This window comes from Emys orbicularis, chromosome 2 (assembly GCF_028017835.1).
Source record: "Emys orbicularis isolate rEmyOrb1 chromosome 2, rEmyOrb1.hap1, whole genome shotgun sequence".
Classification (NCBI taxonomy): Eukaryota; Metazoa; Chordata; order Testudines; family Emydidae; genus Emys; species Emys orbicularis.
Window position 1 is genome coordinate 72,092,036 of NC_088684.1, and position 18,397 is coordinate 72,110,432.

The 18,397-nt window shown below is 37.7% G+C and overlaps 1 protein-coding gene across 1 annotated transcript in view; it reads left to right on the forward strand.

Moving 5' to 3' along the window:
- Positions 1–18,397, forward strand: part of PXDNL (peroxidasin like) — a 317,299-nt gene that overhangs the window by 217,405 nt on the left and 81,497 nt on the right. The window contains exons 10-15 of the mRNA XM_065398307.1: positions 432–601; positions 1,175–1,444; positions 10,342–10,458; positions 12,836–12,994; positions 14,312–14,424; positions 16,802–16,958. Of these exons, the coding sequence (XP_065254379.1) occupies positions 432–601; positions 1,175–1,444; positions 10,342–10,458; positions 12,836–12,994; positions 14,312–14,424; positions 16,802–16,958 (986 nt within the window). The remainder of the gene's footprint in view (positions 1–431; positions 602–1,174; positions 1,445–10,341; positions 10,459–12,835; positions 12,995–14,311; positions 14,425–16,801; positions 16,959–18,397) is intronic.

The following is an 18,397-nucleotide window of genomic DNA, read 5'->3' on the forward strand; positions in this document are numbered from 1 at the left end:
TACTGTTAGAACCGGGGACAATTTATACCATTTTATTAAACAAAATCAGAATAAATACAAGAACTTAACAGAGGGCTCGTTCCTGCAAGGTACTGAGAGCCCTCATCTCCCATTATCTTCACTGGGAGATGAGGGTGTGCAGCACCTCACACTATTAGACCCATAATTAGAAGCTGACTATTGCATCGAAACATGTGCATGGTCCCAGTATCATTAATTTATCCTCCATCCCAAGTATGAAATTCAAATTTCATAATATGCAGATTATCTATTAATGTATAGTAAAGGCACTTGTTTGCCATCAGGATCTGGTCGTAATACTTTCCCCAAAAATATTCAGTGTCTTTTTCTTAATTTGTAAGATGATAGAAGTGTTCCAAAATATGCGGATTTGACAAAGATAACTTGTCAGAGTTCTCCTCTATTTTCAGCCACTCGTTGGATATGAAAGATGACAGGCGGTTGAATTTGCTTGAAGATGGGACCCTCATGATTCAGAATACCAGAGAATCTGACCAAGGCGTCTATCAATGTATGGCCCGGAATGTGGCAGGCGAAGTCAAGACACAGAGTGCTTTCCTCAGATACTCCAGTGTTCCAAGTAAATACTTTCTGCTTCTTTGTGTTATGTCTAGTTTGGAAACACATTTTTCATTTACTTGAATACACATATATCTCTTTTTAATTCTCAGATATATTCCTTAAAACATCCCCAAACCTCTACTTGAGGGTTAGTAAGTATTCTTACTAAGCTTACTAGTTAGCTAGTAATTATACAAAAATTAAGTTTGTATAATTTTTCATATTATTAATTTGAATTACAGTACTGCTCTGATCAAGATCAGGGCCCCATTTTGTTTTGCACTGCACAAACACATAATAAGAGAATCCCTGCTGGAAGAGCTTAAAATTTAAGGGGACCAGAAGTGGGAGAAAGGAAGTGTTGTCATTCCTATTTTACGGATGAGGATCTGAGGCAGAGGGACATGATGTAATTTTCCCCAGGCCATCCAGAAGTCTGCAGCAGACTTGAGAATTAAACTTCGATCTTCGGAGACTTAGACCAGTGCTTTACATGAAAGATCATCCTTACTCAAAGAGTAGCATAGCAGTTTAGTTTCAAAAGGTGGAAATTAAAGCCCCTTTTCACCTTGTTTTTCTCTTTCTTTCCTAGCCAAGCCCAGTTTTATCATTCAACCCCAGAATACAGAGGTATTAGTTGGCACCAGCACCACTTTGGAATGCATGGCCACAGGCCACCCCCAGCCTCACATCAGCTGGACGAGAGGAAATGGAGAGTTGCTGGATGAATCCAGGTACAACATCACTTCTTCTGGAGGACTTTTCATTCAGAACGTCACATTGCAGGACCACAATCAGTTTATCTGCCGTGCTCATAACAACCAGGGCTCTATCCAAGCATCAGCAAATATTATTGTTCAAGGTAAGTAGAACATGAAACTGCTGTTGAGATTTCCATGGCTCAAGCGTGAAACATAGCTTTCAGGTCATGTGTGTTAAGATGTGTGCTTTGAACTGTATGATGAAAATGTGGACTTTTTGTTGTCTTGCAATCTGTTGTCTGGTCTATACTAATATGTCTGTTAGTCAAATTTTGCCTCAGATACACATGTACACAATACTTGTTGACTGAACAGTAGAGGTGTATACATATCTGAGGGCAGAACTGAGCCCTCAAGAGTCAATTTATTAGAACTATATATTAGTATTTCAAGCATTCAATGTTTATTAGTAAAACACTGGGCCAAATTCATCCCTGTTAACTCCATTGACTCTAGTAGAGATACACAAGGGATGAATTTGGTTTGTTTATATGAGAATATTTTACACCAACTGTATAAAATCAGGGAAGACCAACATTGACCAGCACAGCTACACCCAAAATAGTTGATGGTGTGCAAGACATCATTTGGCTACCCCTGCTACAGGCTGACATAACCATTTGAGTTAACTTTGATCAAACTTGATGGTCCATTTTAGGACCTTATAGTTAAATAAGCAGTTGGGTAAACTTATATGACCCATAGTGTCTAAAAATGAAAAAATCCCCAAACCCTCTTTCTAGCCAGTAAGGAAAATAATTTCTAGTTTTAGAGGGGTTTGGCTTGTTGGCTTGTTTGCTTGTGTATGGATGTGCATTTTGGGTGTGTGTGGAAAAACCTACTTAGGGAAAACTAAGTCAAATAAATAAGTTTTGCATTTTGTTCTGAAAATGGTTAGTTTTGTGGTCCCTTGCAGTACTGGGACCCATAATCTAGTTCCACGGTGTTTTCTGCAGTCATGAGTCTCCCCCATTGTTCAACAGCTTTATTGTGCTGATGTATCATAGATGTCAGAGGAAGTCATTGTGGCAGAGGCAGATGCAATGTCTCAGATAGCTAGAGCCAATCCCAGGGACGGCTTTGATGATCAGGCTGGAGACCTTGAACTTGACTCTGTGTTCAACAGGGAGCCAGTGCAGAGAGCTGAGCATTGGGGTGATGTGTTTATGGTGAACTGTGTTGCTAAGCAGACAACCTAATGTGTTTTACACCCACTGGAGCTTGTTGAGTGTGTGAGGATTCATTCCTAGATATGAGTTGCAATAATTAATCAAATGTAATAGTATGTTTTTATGCCGTGCTTATCATCATAGACTCGTAGGACTGGAAGGGACCTCGAGAGGTCATCTAATTCAGTCCCCGGCACACAAAGCAGGACTAAGTATTATCTAGACCATTCCTGACAGGTGTTTGTCTAATCTGCTCTTAAAAAATCTCCAATGACCGAGATTCCACAACCTTCCTATGCAATTTATTCCAGTGCTTAACACCCTGATAGTTAGGAAGTTTTTCCTAATGTCCAACCTAAACTGTCCTTGCTGTAATTAAAGCCTATTGCTTCTTGTCCTCAGAGGTTAAAGAGAACAATTTTTCTCCCTCCTCCTTGTAACAACCTTTTATGTACTTGAAAACTGTTACTGCGTATCTAATGCAAACTGATACACAGAGATACAGAAGATGGACTATGACAGAAAATGTCCACAGTCTGGAACACAGCTGGATATAGATTCTTCATTAATAATTTATCTTTTTTTCTCTTTAGAAATTATTTATGAAGAAATTATTTTTAAATATTTATTTTACTGTTTCGAATTGTTTGAGCCATTTTTTCCCAACCAGTTTAGCCTTTGGATTATTTACAAAATACCTTCTCTAAATATTTGTTCTTTGCAATTTGCTATTTATGCTATATGATTGGTCACTTAAATTGTGTTGTGGGTGGGAGTTTTGAAGTGCTCACCATTGGCCTAATTCTGCTTCCATTGACATCAACAAGGGCCGAGTTAGGTCAACACAGATGGTTTGAAAATCTTACCAGGTATAGTTTCTATTCGTGGCTGGCTGATCGAAGTATAACAATCAGTAGGCTGCCTGTCTAAATCAATGTGGCTATGATCTTCTCAGAATCAGTTGAGAAGCACTTTAAGGAGAGAAAGAGAGTGTACAGAATGAAAGCAAGCCCAGAAAATTTTAAGGCATTTAAAATCTTTCCTTGTCTTCATTGATTGTGTTCATGAAACCCCATGCAGGGCTGTTGCAAGGAAGTTTCGCGCCCTAGGCGAAACTTCCATCTTGCACCCACCCCCAGCCCTGCAGCAGCTCCCCGCCCCCCCCCGCCCTCAGGCCCCCCCCACGGCAGCTCCCCCCCCTGCCCTGAGGTGCCCCCCCCGTGGCAGCTCCCCCCCCAGGGAGCCGTGTGGCAGCTCCCCACCCCAGCTCACCTCTGCTCCGCCTCCTCCCCTGAGCACGCTGCCCCCACTCTAATTCTCCTCCCGTCCCAGGTTTGCGGCGCCAAACAGCTAATTGGCGCTGCAAGCCTGGGAGGCGGGAGAAGTGAAGCGGCGACCACGGGCAGCCCAGCCCAGGAACGCTGTAAAAAAAAAATTGGGGGCAAAGCTTTTTGGCGCCCCCAAATCTTGGCGCCCTAGGCAACCGCCTAGTTTGCCTTAATGGTAGCACCGGCCCTGCCCCCATGGACTGCCATCGCTAGTTCACTTGAATACTGAGAGATCGAGAAAGAGAAGGTAGATTTACTGGCTGTCTAGCAATCTTTACACCTCTTTTTTTCTGGTCACGCAATAATTACATATGCACATGAAGGTCATAAGCAGATCTTCATGTCTGACTCATTTAATTGCCTGAATGCCAGGGCTTTTGTCAGGGCACTCCCCTGATCCATACACAAAGCATATACTATTTCAAGTTCATTGGCTAAATCCACTAGTCTCCCTGTATATGTCCCTGTCATTTTCAGACTACTCGCCACTGTCATAGGCATGCTCAATTCTGACTACAAAGGGCAAAGTCTCCTATCTTCATCTCTCTAGTTCAGCGGTTCTCAAACTTCATTGCAGCGCAACCCCTGTCTAACAGCAATCATTACTACACAACCCCAGGTGGGGAACCGAAGCCTGAGCCTGCCTAGGCCCCAGATGGGGGCCAAAGTAGAAGCCCAAGGAAGGCCTGTAACCTGAGCCCCACTGCCCAGGGCTGAAGCTGATGCCCAAGCCCCACCACCAGGGGATGAAGCACTTCAGCGTCAGCCCTAGGACCCACCAAGTCTAATGCTAGCCCTGGCAACCCCATTAAAATAGAGTTGCGACCCACTTTGGGATCCCAACCCACACTTTGAGAACCGCTGCTCTAGTTTGATTGCTAGGCCCCATGCCAAGACTTTTGGGGGAATTATTGTACACTGTTAACTCTCTCCTCTCTATCCCATACTGTATATAATTCACTGTTACATATGTCTGCCATGTCATTTATCCATTATGCTCTCCATTTTTTAACTCCTAAATCATGGGCTCAAGCAGCCATCTGTGCCTTGGTGGTAATGGTCCATACAGGACAGTATATCCATCTGGAAGTTGCCTTCCCAGATTGATCCAGAAGTTGCAAGTTCTGAGGTAATTATTTTCTCTGTTTACTGGTTGGCCAAAGTCCCTGTACAGAGCCAGATGAATAAGTACATTCTATCAAAACTTCCAATCCACATCACTGCCCATACACTGCACTTCAAACTATTTTATTCACTTTCCGCCATTGCCTTGTTAAAAAATTCACTGTACAGACCCCGTAAATCATTTCTTACATGTCTAATTAAAGAGCTCTGCATTTCTCTTCTCCCTTCAGATCAGTTTAACCCTGTCCATCAGTTTAAAAATACTTAACAGAATCCACCCAGTAATGCTAACAATAAATAAACCAACCTGTTGCAAAGAGAAGATACCTGGCCACCTTTGTTTCTAAACTTCATAGAAGCCTAGAAGTCATGGTGTCTCAAAGGCCACTACTATTTTCTAGAGCTGAATTGTACAGCTTTAGTAGCTTCAATAAGCCAAGTACATAACAAATATCCTTGAATATAGAAGAGTAGGAAAGGTGCCTTCTAATAAGTATGACAAGGCATACATCCACAAGTATCTGAAAGGTCAGGTGATAGATCATGCCTTGTTATATGTGCTTTTCCTTGTCAACTTCTTGCAGAGTTTGTTTTTTTTTCATTGTGACCTTTTTATTCATTACTGTAATGCTATTGAAATAACAAGACTTGCTTCTAGAATGGCTTTACTTATGTTTGTAACTGTAACACATGCTAGATCATAAAGTAAATCAACTTCTGGAATTGACTTTAAAACTTAATCAGTGAGAGTGTGGCATGTAGAAGGCAAATAGGATTTGGTCTTTTATGGGCAGGACCTATTGGCATAGGTTTAGCACAGATTTATTTGGGGAGGAAAGGGAGGTTGGGTGACATTTGAGTGCTTACATAGAAAGGGATTGAGGAAAGTATTCCCTCTGTAGCATGTTGCCACTGCTGTGGGGATATTTCTTATGAGAGCAGTGTTGTAAGAAAATGCAAATTATTATTTCATAAATGAATAAAGAGTTCCTTTGTGAGGCTACCACAATAAACTTTCAAGCTTTCAGTTGGTTTGCAGCTCCCTTTCGAAGGCAGAACAAAAGCAACAGTAAATATTTGAGCAAAGAAAAGTGTTCAATATCAAAGCATCAAAATAAATGGAAAGTCTTAAAAAAATCAATTTTGATCATTCAGCCCTTGCCTTCCTGTTTGAAGTTTTTGAATATCGCAAAGGCAAAAATGCATACATTTAAAGGAGAAAAATAAAAAATGACAGCAAAATCATCTTTATACTTTCTCTAGTATCTTCTTCATATGCTAGCAGGAAGGTTTTCATTATTATATTCAAAAATACCCAGTTTGTGCTTTGAATTTGTGTTGGTATAATCTGAATGGTTATAATTATTTTTATTACTCTCATTTTTTCTTCTTCTTCACAAATTATCATAATTGTGTTATACAGTATATGGACTAGTATATGGACTAGTGGTTTATCACAGATGTCCAGTAGGATTTAATCTTTGATTCCTCCCTGTTTGGGTTCTCTGCTACCATTATTATTATTATTATTATGAATATCTCAGGGTTATTTTACTTCTAATTTTTTCTTGACAATAAATAGTTATTTCCCACAGATATCACATCTTATCTATCCTTATTTGTCCTTCCTAAATAACCTGTATATGCATTTTGCACTACTTTGTTTGGATGTATACTATTTATAATGCATAACCTATAATAACACCAGCAACAGAGTGCAGTTTTTCATCTATAGAGACCATATGATTGAAATTGCCATCTGCTTGTCCTTCAAGATTCTTTACTGCTTTCTTGTTACTTTTATGTATCAGTGTGTAGCACTTTAATTTCTCTTTAGCTGGATCATTAATCAACCAACTGGTATGCAAAAGGATGCTTCTTTTATTTCACAGTGAAAACAGATTGCATGTTTTGTTTTATACGTTATGCTTATATGTCATTTTAGCAGATGCTCCATCTTTTTGTTCCGATTACTATAGTATCCATATATATTGTGGCAGCAATTAGAGTGAATAACATAAAATCTGCTCTATAGATTGGCTGAGGCAAGCGATAAATAAAAATGGAAAATATGTTTCCCATTCAAAAGTTGAAATCAGTATGTAAGGCAGGTGCTTAGTTTATAAGACTTACAATAATTAACACTGTAAATCAAAACTCATTTCCAGTAAGCATCTTTATAATGTGTGGCCAGAAAGGTTTTGCCTTGATTGATTTTAGTACGATGACAAAACTCAGTTTATGTGATAAATATAAACATAACAATAAGTAATAACTTTGATACTAAGATTCCTCAATGGAAATAAAGTGTTTTAAGTAACTTCATGAATTTTTTAGCATTGGTGATCTGCTTGTGGGCTTTCTATAACAATAAATGAGAGCGTGAAAGAGTCAAACTTATTACAACATCAAAAGGTCTACCTTAGAACTCCCAGTTTTACCCGATTATAAATGTAGTGGCCCAAGAACATAAGTTAATCAGTGACAAAAGGGATGAGATGTGGAAATGCCAAATCATTTGGATTTTAATCTTCTGTTTCCCTGGTTGTAGTTAGTACTGGGTTTTGCTCAAGTTTAAGCCAACTCTTTTGGCTGTTTTAATTTATTCCCTACAACATGGCTTTCTGCCATAGCATCTTCTGAAAAATCTACATGGGATTGTTGTTTGGGACTTTAGACAAAAGTCTCATTACACTTGATGGTACTTAGCCATTCTTGAATCTCACTTGAACATAATTAGTATATTTTGTTTGTGATGCAGTAATTAATGATAATTCCTTTTTCAAGACAGCTCATCTGGAGGAAGAATTCTGATTAGACAGTGAATATTCTCGAAGGAGTTATGCCCTCCTAGGCAATCTAAAATTCTGTGCAGGATGTGTATCTTTCTGTTCATAGACATATGGAATCAGTGCCTTTAAAAATTTAAACATTTTCACACCATGCTGCCACTATGGAATTACAAGTTCTAACTTTGTGCGTTTGTAGTTACTACAGGTTCCTGAGACAATGAATTCTGAGTTTTAAATGGTGCCTAATGCATATTCACAGGCAAAAAATGAAGGTGAAGATTTGGTTGAGCTGACATATAAGTAACTTAATGGTATAACATATTACAAGCATGTTTTAATTATCCCCAAACCAAACATTACATACCCAGGAAATTCAGAGTTAAGATTAAATTTTAAAGGAACCCAAAGCAGTTAATGTATTGAAATGCACACTTAAAGCACTCAAACTACCTTATTTGTGCCTTTAGCAAGAACCATAAATGGAGGGGGCAGGGAGTTAAAACTTTATCTTTTAAAATTCAGTTTCATCTTGTCTGACACCGCATTCACTAAAGTGCTTTAATCATAATCTTTTGCTCAGTATATGGTGTCACTACAGGGTAGAGATAAGGTGGTTTGAATGACTAGCTCTTCATGCTATAACCGATCATGCGGTGTTTGGTGTTTTATATATATACAGATAGTGAGAGAGAGAGAGAATACTATATCTTGACTTTGTTTTTGTGTTTCCTCTTCAGCATATATATTATTGGTAGTAGTTTTTATATATATACATGTATGTTGAAGAGGAAACACAAATATAAATATATATATATATATATAAAATGGAACACAAAAACGAAGTCAAGATGAAGTGTACATTTTGGGGCAAAGTGATTTGGGGGAAAACAGATTTTTTTTTTTAAAGGATATTTTTATTCACATAGCTCACAATCATGAGATGTTCATATTTACTGGAAATAATTATCGGTAGTAGTAATTTTTATTTTAAAAATCTATAAAATAGAAGATAAAAGAAGCATGCAATAATATCAGTTGAGCTACCTTGAGTTGCAGTGTTTTGAACTGCAGTTTAACTTCAGTTGCTTGAAATTTCTGAAAGTCATCTTCCTGAATTTAAATCAGGAATCAAGGCACTCAGAGAAATGGGGAACTGGGAAAAGGGGAAGAAATATGGCATTCATATTCATATCTTAAGGTGGTGCAGCACATGGTGAATTACTTACCTCCACAAAGTGAGATCTGCATTAACTGTATGTAGTTAAAAAGCAAGCAACAGCTTAAGGGGGTGTGAGACATATATACATGGAAAGGTTGGATGTTGATGTTAGGGACACCTAACTAGGAACTACCTTCTTTTCATCTTCTTTCTCCAACGGATTATTTTAAATTAACTCTAGCCTTTTGTCTGCTATAGAGATGGCAAAAAATGCTTTCGGTTTTACAAAACTAAAATTAGTGGTGGTCCCATTTCATCCAAACTGTCCAAGTTTGGGGAAGGGGATTTGAATATTATTTTAGTCCATCTTTACTGTTGTATCCTCATTTACTTTCTCATCTAGAGCAGGAATAATGTTATGAAAGGCACATTATATCACACCCACTGGTTGAGGAGGGAAAACAGCAGCAAAATCCTGTGGCTACTAGAACCGAGCAGGAGCTGGAGTAGCAGGGAGAAGTAATTTGCTCCTTCCCACATCCATTCTTCCATTGCTGCTGCCTCTACTCACCTCTACCTAATCTGAGGTAACTCCTCAGCTGTCCTTTCCTCTCCATAACATAAGGTATGTTGTTGGGGAACCAGTGTTTCCACAGCCACTTAAAGCAGCGTTGCCCTGTAGTTCAGCACACTGTGAAAGAGGAGCTGGGAAGCACTTTTACCTGCAATCAGCTATAAAGCCCACCCCACAGCAGCAACAGTAGCCTCCATCCATGTACTTAGCATTTTGTATACGGAGGATGCAAGGGCAGCATTTGGACCGTAAGCAAAGAGTTTTTCTGTGATTAATGAGATATGAAGTCTGGCTTTCACCTTTGGTGCTTCTCGGACAGAGGAAGAATTGTGGAAGTCTTCCATGTTATTCCTTATTGCTGCTGCTATCATACACAAGTTTTGATTTCAGAATGTTTCTTTTGTTGATTTTTGCATAAGAGGCTATGAGACATGAATTATGTTCTCTGAGAGTTGGGGTTTTAGGAATGTGTTTTGCTGCTATCCACCGTAAATAGGAAGACTCTGATAGGAGCCAGAGCTGTGTACTGTTCGTCCTCAGAGTCCCAGCTGTACTTATTTCAATAAGGTTTTGTCTTAATGGACCTGTGACAGATCATCATCCTTGCAAGCCACGTTCTCCCAAGTTTTTAATTTTGTGTGGTGACTCTAGTGACATTGTAAAAAGTTCTTCTGAAGGTAATGGATTTATGCTTTTTATACATACCTATATTACCCAGTTATTTTAGCTGCTTTCAGTACTGCAAATGGTAACAGAAAAAACACTTTGCTTCCTTGGTAGTAAAGGAACGCACATGACATGATTTACACCTGCAGTGTGTAATTGTCAAGCAATTATTTTTTTCTGTTCAGCTCCTCCGCAGTTTACAGTAAGTCCCTACAATCAGGTGGCAATAGAAGGGCGCACGGTAGATTTCCAGTGTGAAGCAGATGGTAATCCTCTTCCTGTGATTGCCTGGACCAAATCAGGTATAACCAAATCTACATGAGATCATATTTTTTGTGCTGAATTTTATATGTAAAATAAATAAAAACAGTCTCCAGCCTTTTTTTTTTTTTTTTTGGTTGTTATTGGAAAGAATTACTAAAAGTAGATCAAGAAAGTATTGCGTACAATTACTGAAATTGGGTTATTTAAAGCAATTTGTATTTATCTAATACTCTTACCTAATCTCTTATGTCATCACATGTGATCAAAAAACCCACATGCTCTGATCTGTCTATGATGCTGGTCTCAGTGCCCAGTCATCCACTTTTCCCATATCCATCCCCATGCCTGGAATTCCCTTACAGACTTGATTTGCCAGGCAACCTTCCTCTTGTCATTCAAATTCCTCCTTACGATCAACTCCTACTACAGCACTCGCAAGAAGTAGGATGAAGACAACATTTCTGTTTTATAAGACGTTTATTGTATATGCAATACAATTTAAGAAACAAACCAATCTACAACCTATTCAATCATGCTATGCCCACGCCATTTCTAAGTTTGAGTTACCACCTGTAACTTAGTTTGCACAACCAGTCTTTCTGTTTTCCTTTCTAGCCTCAGTTGTTGGCCCTTAGACTCTTTGGAGCTGGGGCCTTATATAGTGTATAATTACAATAAGATGCCTACTGGTAGAACAATTTTGCTTGCTGTAATATTAATGACAAAACATAATGTTACTGTTTAACAAAAATCTCACTTCACCTGGTTTATGTCGTCTTCTTTTAAATTAAGTATATTGTGTGGACTTCTGCCCTCAGCTAAGCATGTGCATCTTCTGTTCAATTTTGCATGCTTAACTGAGGTTAGAATTTAGCACATTGTAATTTTGGAAATATCCATAGATTTAAAAGGTCACTTCGTAACATCTGCTTCTGAATAGTTATTTCCAAGCAAGCAATAGCAAATTAAGTTCATATCAGTATGTTTAATATTTTGGAACAATCTTCTTTTATGGAACCTATGGATATGTAATCAATTTGTAATTATGTGATAAATTGCAGTATTGGCCACAATCTGCCATTGTGCAAGTATTCAACATGTGAGGATTTGTCCTTTTGTTACTAAATAGCAATGATATGTTATGGACTTTACTTAGTAATTTTACTAAAAATGAGGAAATAGCTCAAGGGGTTGCTTGGCAATAGAGTTTCAAATTAGCAAACAACTCAATACCACTTGATCTTCAGTTTTTGAATTTTGTGGCAATCCAATTTACATGGTGGAAATAATACTGATATAGTCACCCTGGGATTACATGGACAAGAGTTTATTTATATAGTAAATATTAAGGAATTTATCCTGTTACACAAAAACCTTAGTGTCCAGCTAACCTCATTCCTTCCTACACAGCAATACTAGTGCAAATCTGGAAGCTAAAGAAAAAGGGCTCACTTTATAACCAGTTTCTGATAACTTTTTTCATAAGGCATATTCTGATTGCTTCCTTAAGTATTCTGAATCCTTGCCAAATGTTCAGGTTTGTTGAGGTGGGGTGTGTCCTAGTGGACAGAGCAGTGGACTTGCATTCTCTTCCTGGCTGTGGTACTGCCCTGTTAGAATGACTTTGTGCAAGTCAGTTCACCTTTCTGTGCTCAGTTTCCTCATCTGTAAAACCGTCATTATCATAATGCTTACCTCCGGTGTCTAAAGACATATGGAGTAAAAGCACTATATGGGAACTAATTATTATTATTATTATTATTTGAGTTCAACACCTATCAACTCTGGCTCTCCTTCAGATCACATAGTGATCTCTCTGTTGTCACACCCCTCAATAAAAAGCAACACTATTAGCAAGATGATGAATAGCTCATTATCTGTCCATGACATTGAAGCAAGCAACTCACATTGCTCAATAACCCATTGTTCCCCACTCAAGTACTGTCAGCAGATACTAAAATTAAACCATTTACATTTTCCAGAGGTGAAAAACTACTGTATCAATTCATTGGACTGTCTGGTCATTCAATTTCTCTTTTTGTGGACTGGATCTTTTTTCATAACAAGGTCTAAATAATGAATATTAGCCCTTCCGAATTTGGTATTATCAAACATTATCAAATGCTCTTCGAGTTCTATGCTAAGTTGCTGGAAATTTTAATGTTTTAAAAGTATGACTAAATTAACATCTTATTTAATAAGCAAAGAGAAAAAGACCACCAATGGTAGAATTTGAAAGGAAAGAGCAAAATGCTCACAATTAACCATGTCAAGAATTTTGAAGGGAATGCCTTTTAATATATATTGCATCCCAAAATGTTAACTAAAATAATAATTTTAAAAAACCCTATAAGTATGTAAATAAGATGAGTGTAATTTACCATATGTATGTCTCCGTTGTTTGACACATTGCAGGAAGTCAGCTGCCTCCTGATGGACGCCACACAGTGCTCTCATCTGGAACATTGCGTATTATACATGTGGCCCAACATGATCAAAGCCAGTATGAATGCCAAGCTGTCAGTGCTTTGGGTGTAAGGAGAGTGACCGTCCAGCTGAATGTGCAACCCAAAGGTAATAAATGAGGCGTTTTGTTTTCTGCTGTTTTTAAGGTTATAAATGTGCCTATAAACTTATCGGATGGTCACACTTTTAATGATAAATATGTATTTAGAAACATCATTTTCACTTTTGGGGATAGTAGACAAAATCATGGTTTGTTTTCAGTACCAGAATCCTGTGCATAACTGGTTTGTTCGTTTCACATTTGTGCCACATTGTATTTTGCTGAGGAACAACTCCAGTAACACTCCACAGGCTATCAGGAGAGGATTCCAGCTCCCGTGAAGCATTTCTGTGGTGGTGGGCAGAGAATTTGGCCCTATATAATTATAAATCCAAAACAAACAAAAAAATACCCCAGGGTATATTTATCCAGTTTCCGTATTATGGAATATGGTAATATTATCTATAAATATAGTTCTTGGATTTACAGCAAGCAGAGTGAATTTTCCTTGCCATTTAAAAGGGTTTAATCTATTAATGTAGTATCATCAATGTCAACATTGTTACTTGTGAGAACATAAGAGTGCCTCCCCGATGTGTTATTACTTCATATAAATATTTAAAGGGCAATAATAGAAGGAAATGATTGTTTCTATCAAACACCAGTTGCAAAACAGGAAGTAAGAGGTTGTTATTAAAGGTCAAATGTAATTTTAAAATTAAAATAAAATTGGTTAGGGCAATAGGGTAGTGAACCATTTTACTTAATGATGTACTCATCGCAAATGCAGTAGAGTCATCTAAATCAAAATTAGGCCCATTTATGGAAATTATGGCCTAAAATAGTGTTTTTCTTTTTTGATGCATCATCCTCAAATAACCTAACAGGTCCCTTTCAAACATACTTTCTATGATTCTGTAATTTGTGATAGTACCATTATAGGTATTTTTCTCCTACTAACTTAAGACATGTTTGAACATATGAGTATCCGTGCCCTAAACTATAGAAACAGAAAAGTTAACAAAGGACCTTTATATGATCTTAGGGAGATGGGACTCATCTGAACCTAGTGAATGTTATAGCATGAATGTAAACGGAATAAGACCTTTCCAAAGTTTAGTAAGATTTTTCTATTGTTTTCTTATTACATGGGATAGCATGGCTTTGTTGTTCTCATTACAGTAACTAAACTCCGAGGGGCAGATCTTCAGTTGATGTAAATTGTCATAGTTCCAGTGAGGTCAATGATGCTGTAACAGTTTATACCAGCTGAGGATCTGTTAGCCATGGCAAACATAATCAATCCAGGAAAGTGTAAGTCGATGATACTGTTGGGTATTAGAAGAGATGACAATATAAGGAATGTGTGTTTGTGTTTTCTGCAGCTCTGCCAGTATTTTCTCAACTTCCACAAGATACCAGCACAGAGGTTGGAAAGAATGTAGAGATTCCTTGCAGTGCACGTGGAGAACCTCAGCCCACAATCAGCTGGAGCAAGGTAGGTTTACTTGATTATATCTATGGGGCTCTCAGTCTTGTCCAGCTGATACAGAATCTTAAAAGTAATGGACCCAGTGTTGTTCAGTTGCAGCTGTGGTTTTTACCAAAATATAGACACCTATTGTAATCCTCAAACAATCCTTTTAAAAATATTTGTTAATGTTTTTGAAAATGACAAAGAGCAAACTTCAGCAATTTAGTCTGTCGTTTAAAGGCCTGTATTGTATTTTTTAGTCTTTACATCAGAAAATTAGCAAGCCATTGCGTCTAAGGGCAGATTCTGTCCCTGATTATAGATTGAGAGCAACACAAGTGGATGGCATAAATTGGTCCTAAGTATTGTTTCTTAAAAGCAACATCTTCTTTTTTAAAACAATTTAACAATCTAAAATTCATCCAAAATAGATCAGATTCATTAAACTATTACATTTTGGAAGGCTTTAAAAGAGTAAAATCTCTATACAAATCTACTGTACATAAAAGGTTTTTTAACCGTAGCCTATTTTCAGTAAAAGTACAATTCAAGGATTGAAAGAGTGTGCTATGCCATACTTAAAGACTTGGGATTCTTCGGGACTGAAATGGCCTCCTTCATAAATTAGGTGGCCCCGGGGGCTGCTCTAATTCATTGCAGTTCTGCCTGGAGGTAATGCTATAACCTGGAGCTGTGCTAGAATCTCCAAAGTCATCGTCATCTTTCTTGTGTTAATCCCATCAAATGGAGTCCTCTCCCTCCAAAGTGCTATGTTCAATGCCATATCCTCTATCATACTACATGCTAACATGTCTTCCTTTATGACATCCCACCATGTCTCCTTGGGTTGGCTGTTGTAATTTTTGGATCTGGTTCTAAGGATAAAGCTATGAGTTGAAAATTCACTGAAAGTATCTTTATTTCCCAAAATCTGATTGGCTTTTTACCAAAGGAAATACATCCCATATGCTGTACTCAACATGACTATAAACCCCTACTGCAATAATGTTTCCCTCATACTATAAGCAATGGCCTTATTACAGTAGAGTGATAAGGGGGTACCACTACATCATCCAGGTGTTCGTGGTCTTGGTTGCTCATTGTTCAGCACCCACTTTTATATCCTATGCTTAGCTGTGAACTGCACTTATTTCTGTCAGCTACTGTCTGCTTCTCTCAGACTCTTCCTGTAGCAGTGGTCACAACCCTTCCTCTTGCAGTGGTTTCAGTGAGCTTAAACTAGTTTGTGGTTTTAACTAACACAAAAACCTTTTAAACCATCTTAATCTACCTAACAACAAAACTAATTATCTGCATAACAACGGTTACCTTATTATTTTTATAACAAGCGCCATCTTGCATTATCTGTATTCCTTCACTGGTCTGTATCTTTTTTTCCTTCAAGCTTCATCTGTTAAACTCTCTTACCCATATAGTTGTCATAACTGCACTTTACATTACCAAACCATCAGAGCTCGCACTCCTACCCTAGAATCTCCAAAGTACTCTGTGCTATTGAGATCCTGCTCCCAGCCCAATCTGCCCCCTTCCTCTTGCAGCCCCACTCCTGGCATGCTCCCATGTTGGGGCTTAGTGTAGGGCACCCTACGTTTATCCTATATGGTACCTGTCCTGATGGAATTCTTGCTAGGGGGTTTTTACATATACAAGACTTTAACTTTAAATTGCTACAGTATTGGAGACTCTATACATTTCCTTTTCCTTTCATTTGTGAAGAAAGCCTCCTGATTTAAATATAATCAATAACTGTTATGTTTACTGTATATATCTAACACTTTATCCTCTATAGAAAAAAAGTAATAGTAAAGAAATAAAACTAATTTTTATTTAAATCTGAACTGATTGTACCACTCCTGTCAACCTCAAAATAAGCAAAGAAGCCACTTTGTGAAACAAACATGTTAACACCCCAATCTCATTGGTCCATTATCAAAGGCTAATAGCATCAATAAGATTTCCTGACTCTCTGAGAGAAAATACTTTGCCCAAATAGTCCTTTGTACTCAGTCAGTCAGTTACACCAAGACTTCTCCTACCTCCACAGTGTCCTCACAGGTCACCTTTGCAAATTACCAGGTACAGATAAATCAGTAAGAGGGAGGGCACTAGTACATTAATGGGAAAGAAAAACAAAACAGATCCCCACCCCCGACTTTGAAGCACTCTGATTTATATTCCTATGCCTTGTCTGTGGTGGAATCTAAAACATTTTTTTTCAGTCCCCCACAAAAATTGTTCCATGTGTTTAGGGCCTTCATGAATCAGACTACCTCTAGTCAGTAGTTGATTTGAGATGTTTCATTATTAGTAGCTTTCCACCTTTTCTGAGAAGAAGTTGAGAGACACCAATAACATGCACTTTGGGTGTTTTTGTTTGTAGACTGGTGTTCAGATTACTGAGAGTGGCAAATTCCATGTGAACTCGGATGGCACTCTTACAATCAGAGACTTAGGACAAGGAGACCAGGGGAGATATGAATGTGTTGCAAGGAACTCTTTTGGCCTGGCTACAACCAGTATGGTGCTGACTGTTACCAGTAAGTTTCCAAGTAGCTGTTCCTCTACTAATGTTTCAATTTCTGAAAATCTGCCTTGTGTCTTGAGTTCTGATAAGTATAGAGTTTTTTTGACAGGCAAATTGTAAATATGCTTTTATTAAATATTTAATTGACAGCACTCTTCTCTTTCTCCAGTTAGTAGACATTATAATGTTAAATATCAAAGAAAATGAAATATATGTCAAGGAAAATTATCACCTCATGAACATTTACCTTTATCCTTGTCTTTTTTTGTTAAACCAAGAACAGTTTGTCCCCAAATAGCTTTGAGGTACTGGTTGCCATTTCAAAAGCAGGTCCTGTATAACGTTAGCAGATATCTTTTTTTTTTTTAAGTGTTTATTAAAGCAATAATGCCTTTCAAGAAGTAGAATTATTCTGAGACCCAAAACTGAACTGAGGGAAAGTTAAGCTTGAGAATGTATTTCATTTGTTATTAAAAAAAAAAGTTAAAAGAATATTATGGATTTAAAAAAAACCAAAATCCCTCAAAAGTAAGGAAAGAGGCAGATACATTATAATTAAATGAAAATTATATAACAAAGAATATTAGAGAAACAAAAGGTGGGTAAGGTGATATCTTTTATTGGACCAACTTCTGTTGATGAGAGAGACGAGCTTTCGAGCTTACACAGAAGTTGGTCCAACAAAAGATATTACCTCACCCTTCTTGTTTCTCTAATATCCTGGGACCAACATGACTACAACAACATTGTATATAACAAATTAAACTGTAATGACATTTGTATGCAACAAAAAGGTATTTTGGGGATTTGTAACACAATTATCATGTGGCAGTCCTATTCAGGGTCACTAGAAGGGGATTTACTAGGTGCATGATATGCCTTGGGTTACATCACATTTTTTCCTTTTAAAAAGAAAACTCTGCTGCATTCAAAAAAAATTGAGCTACTTGGTGCATGAAGAAATCATCAAGAAAAAATTTTGAGTGATTTTTTTTCTTTCTTTTATTTTTTTTTTTTTGCTCTTTCCCTGTGTGTACCATTTGAAGGTCATTGTAATAAAACACGAAATTTAAGAATGTAAGATGTACTTTCTGAACATGCTGCAGTAATTTTGCCATTTGTGCTGATCTCCCAATTAATTCTGTCCTACAGACTGTAATTTAACAATGCATTTCTAATAACTAAGGAATCCAAAGACAAATTGGAGGATGACGTTAATGGCTTTGCATGGCACAATTTTGTACTTCTACTTTCGGGGGGTTGCTCTTAGAGCCATTTAGGGTTGTTTGCTAAAAATGCCTGTATTTTGGCATCTGTGTGCATGCTCTCAGCTCTAGAGTGCAGAAAACTATCTGGACAAAGTATTTTCTCTCAGAGTCAGGAATCCTTATTGGTTCTGTCAGTCTATGAGAATGGACCAATGAGAATTGATGGTTTAACATGTTTGTTCCA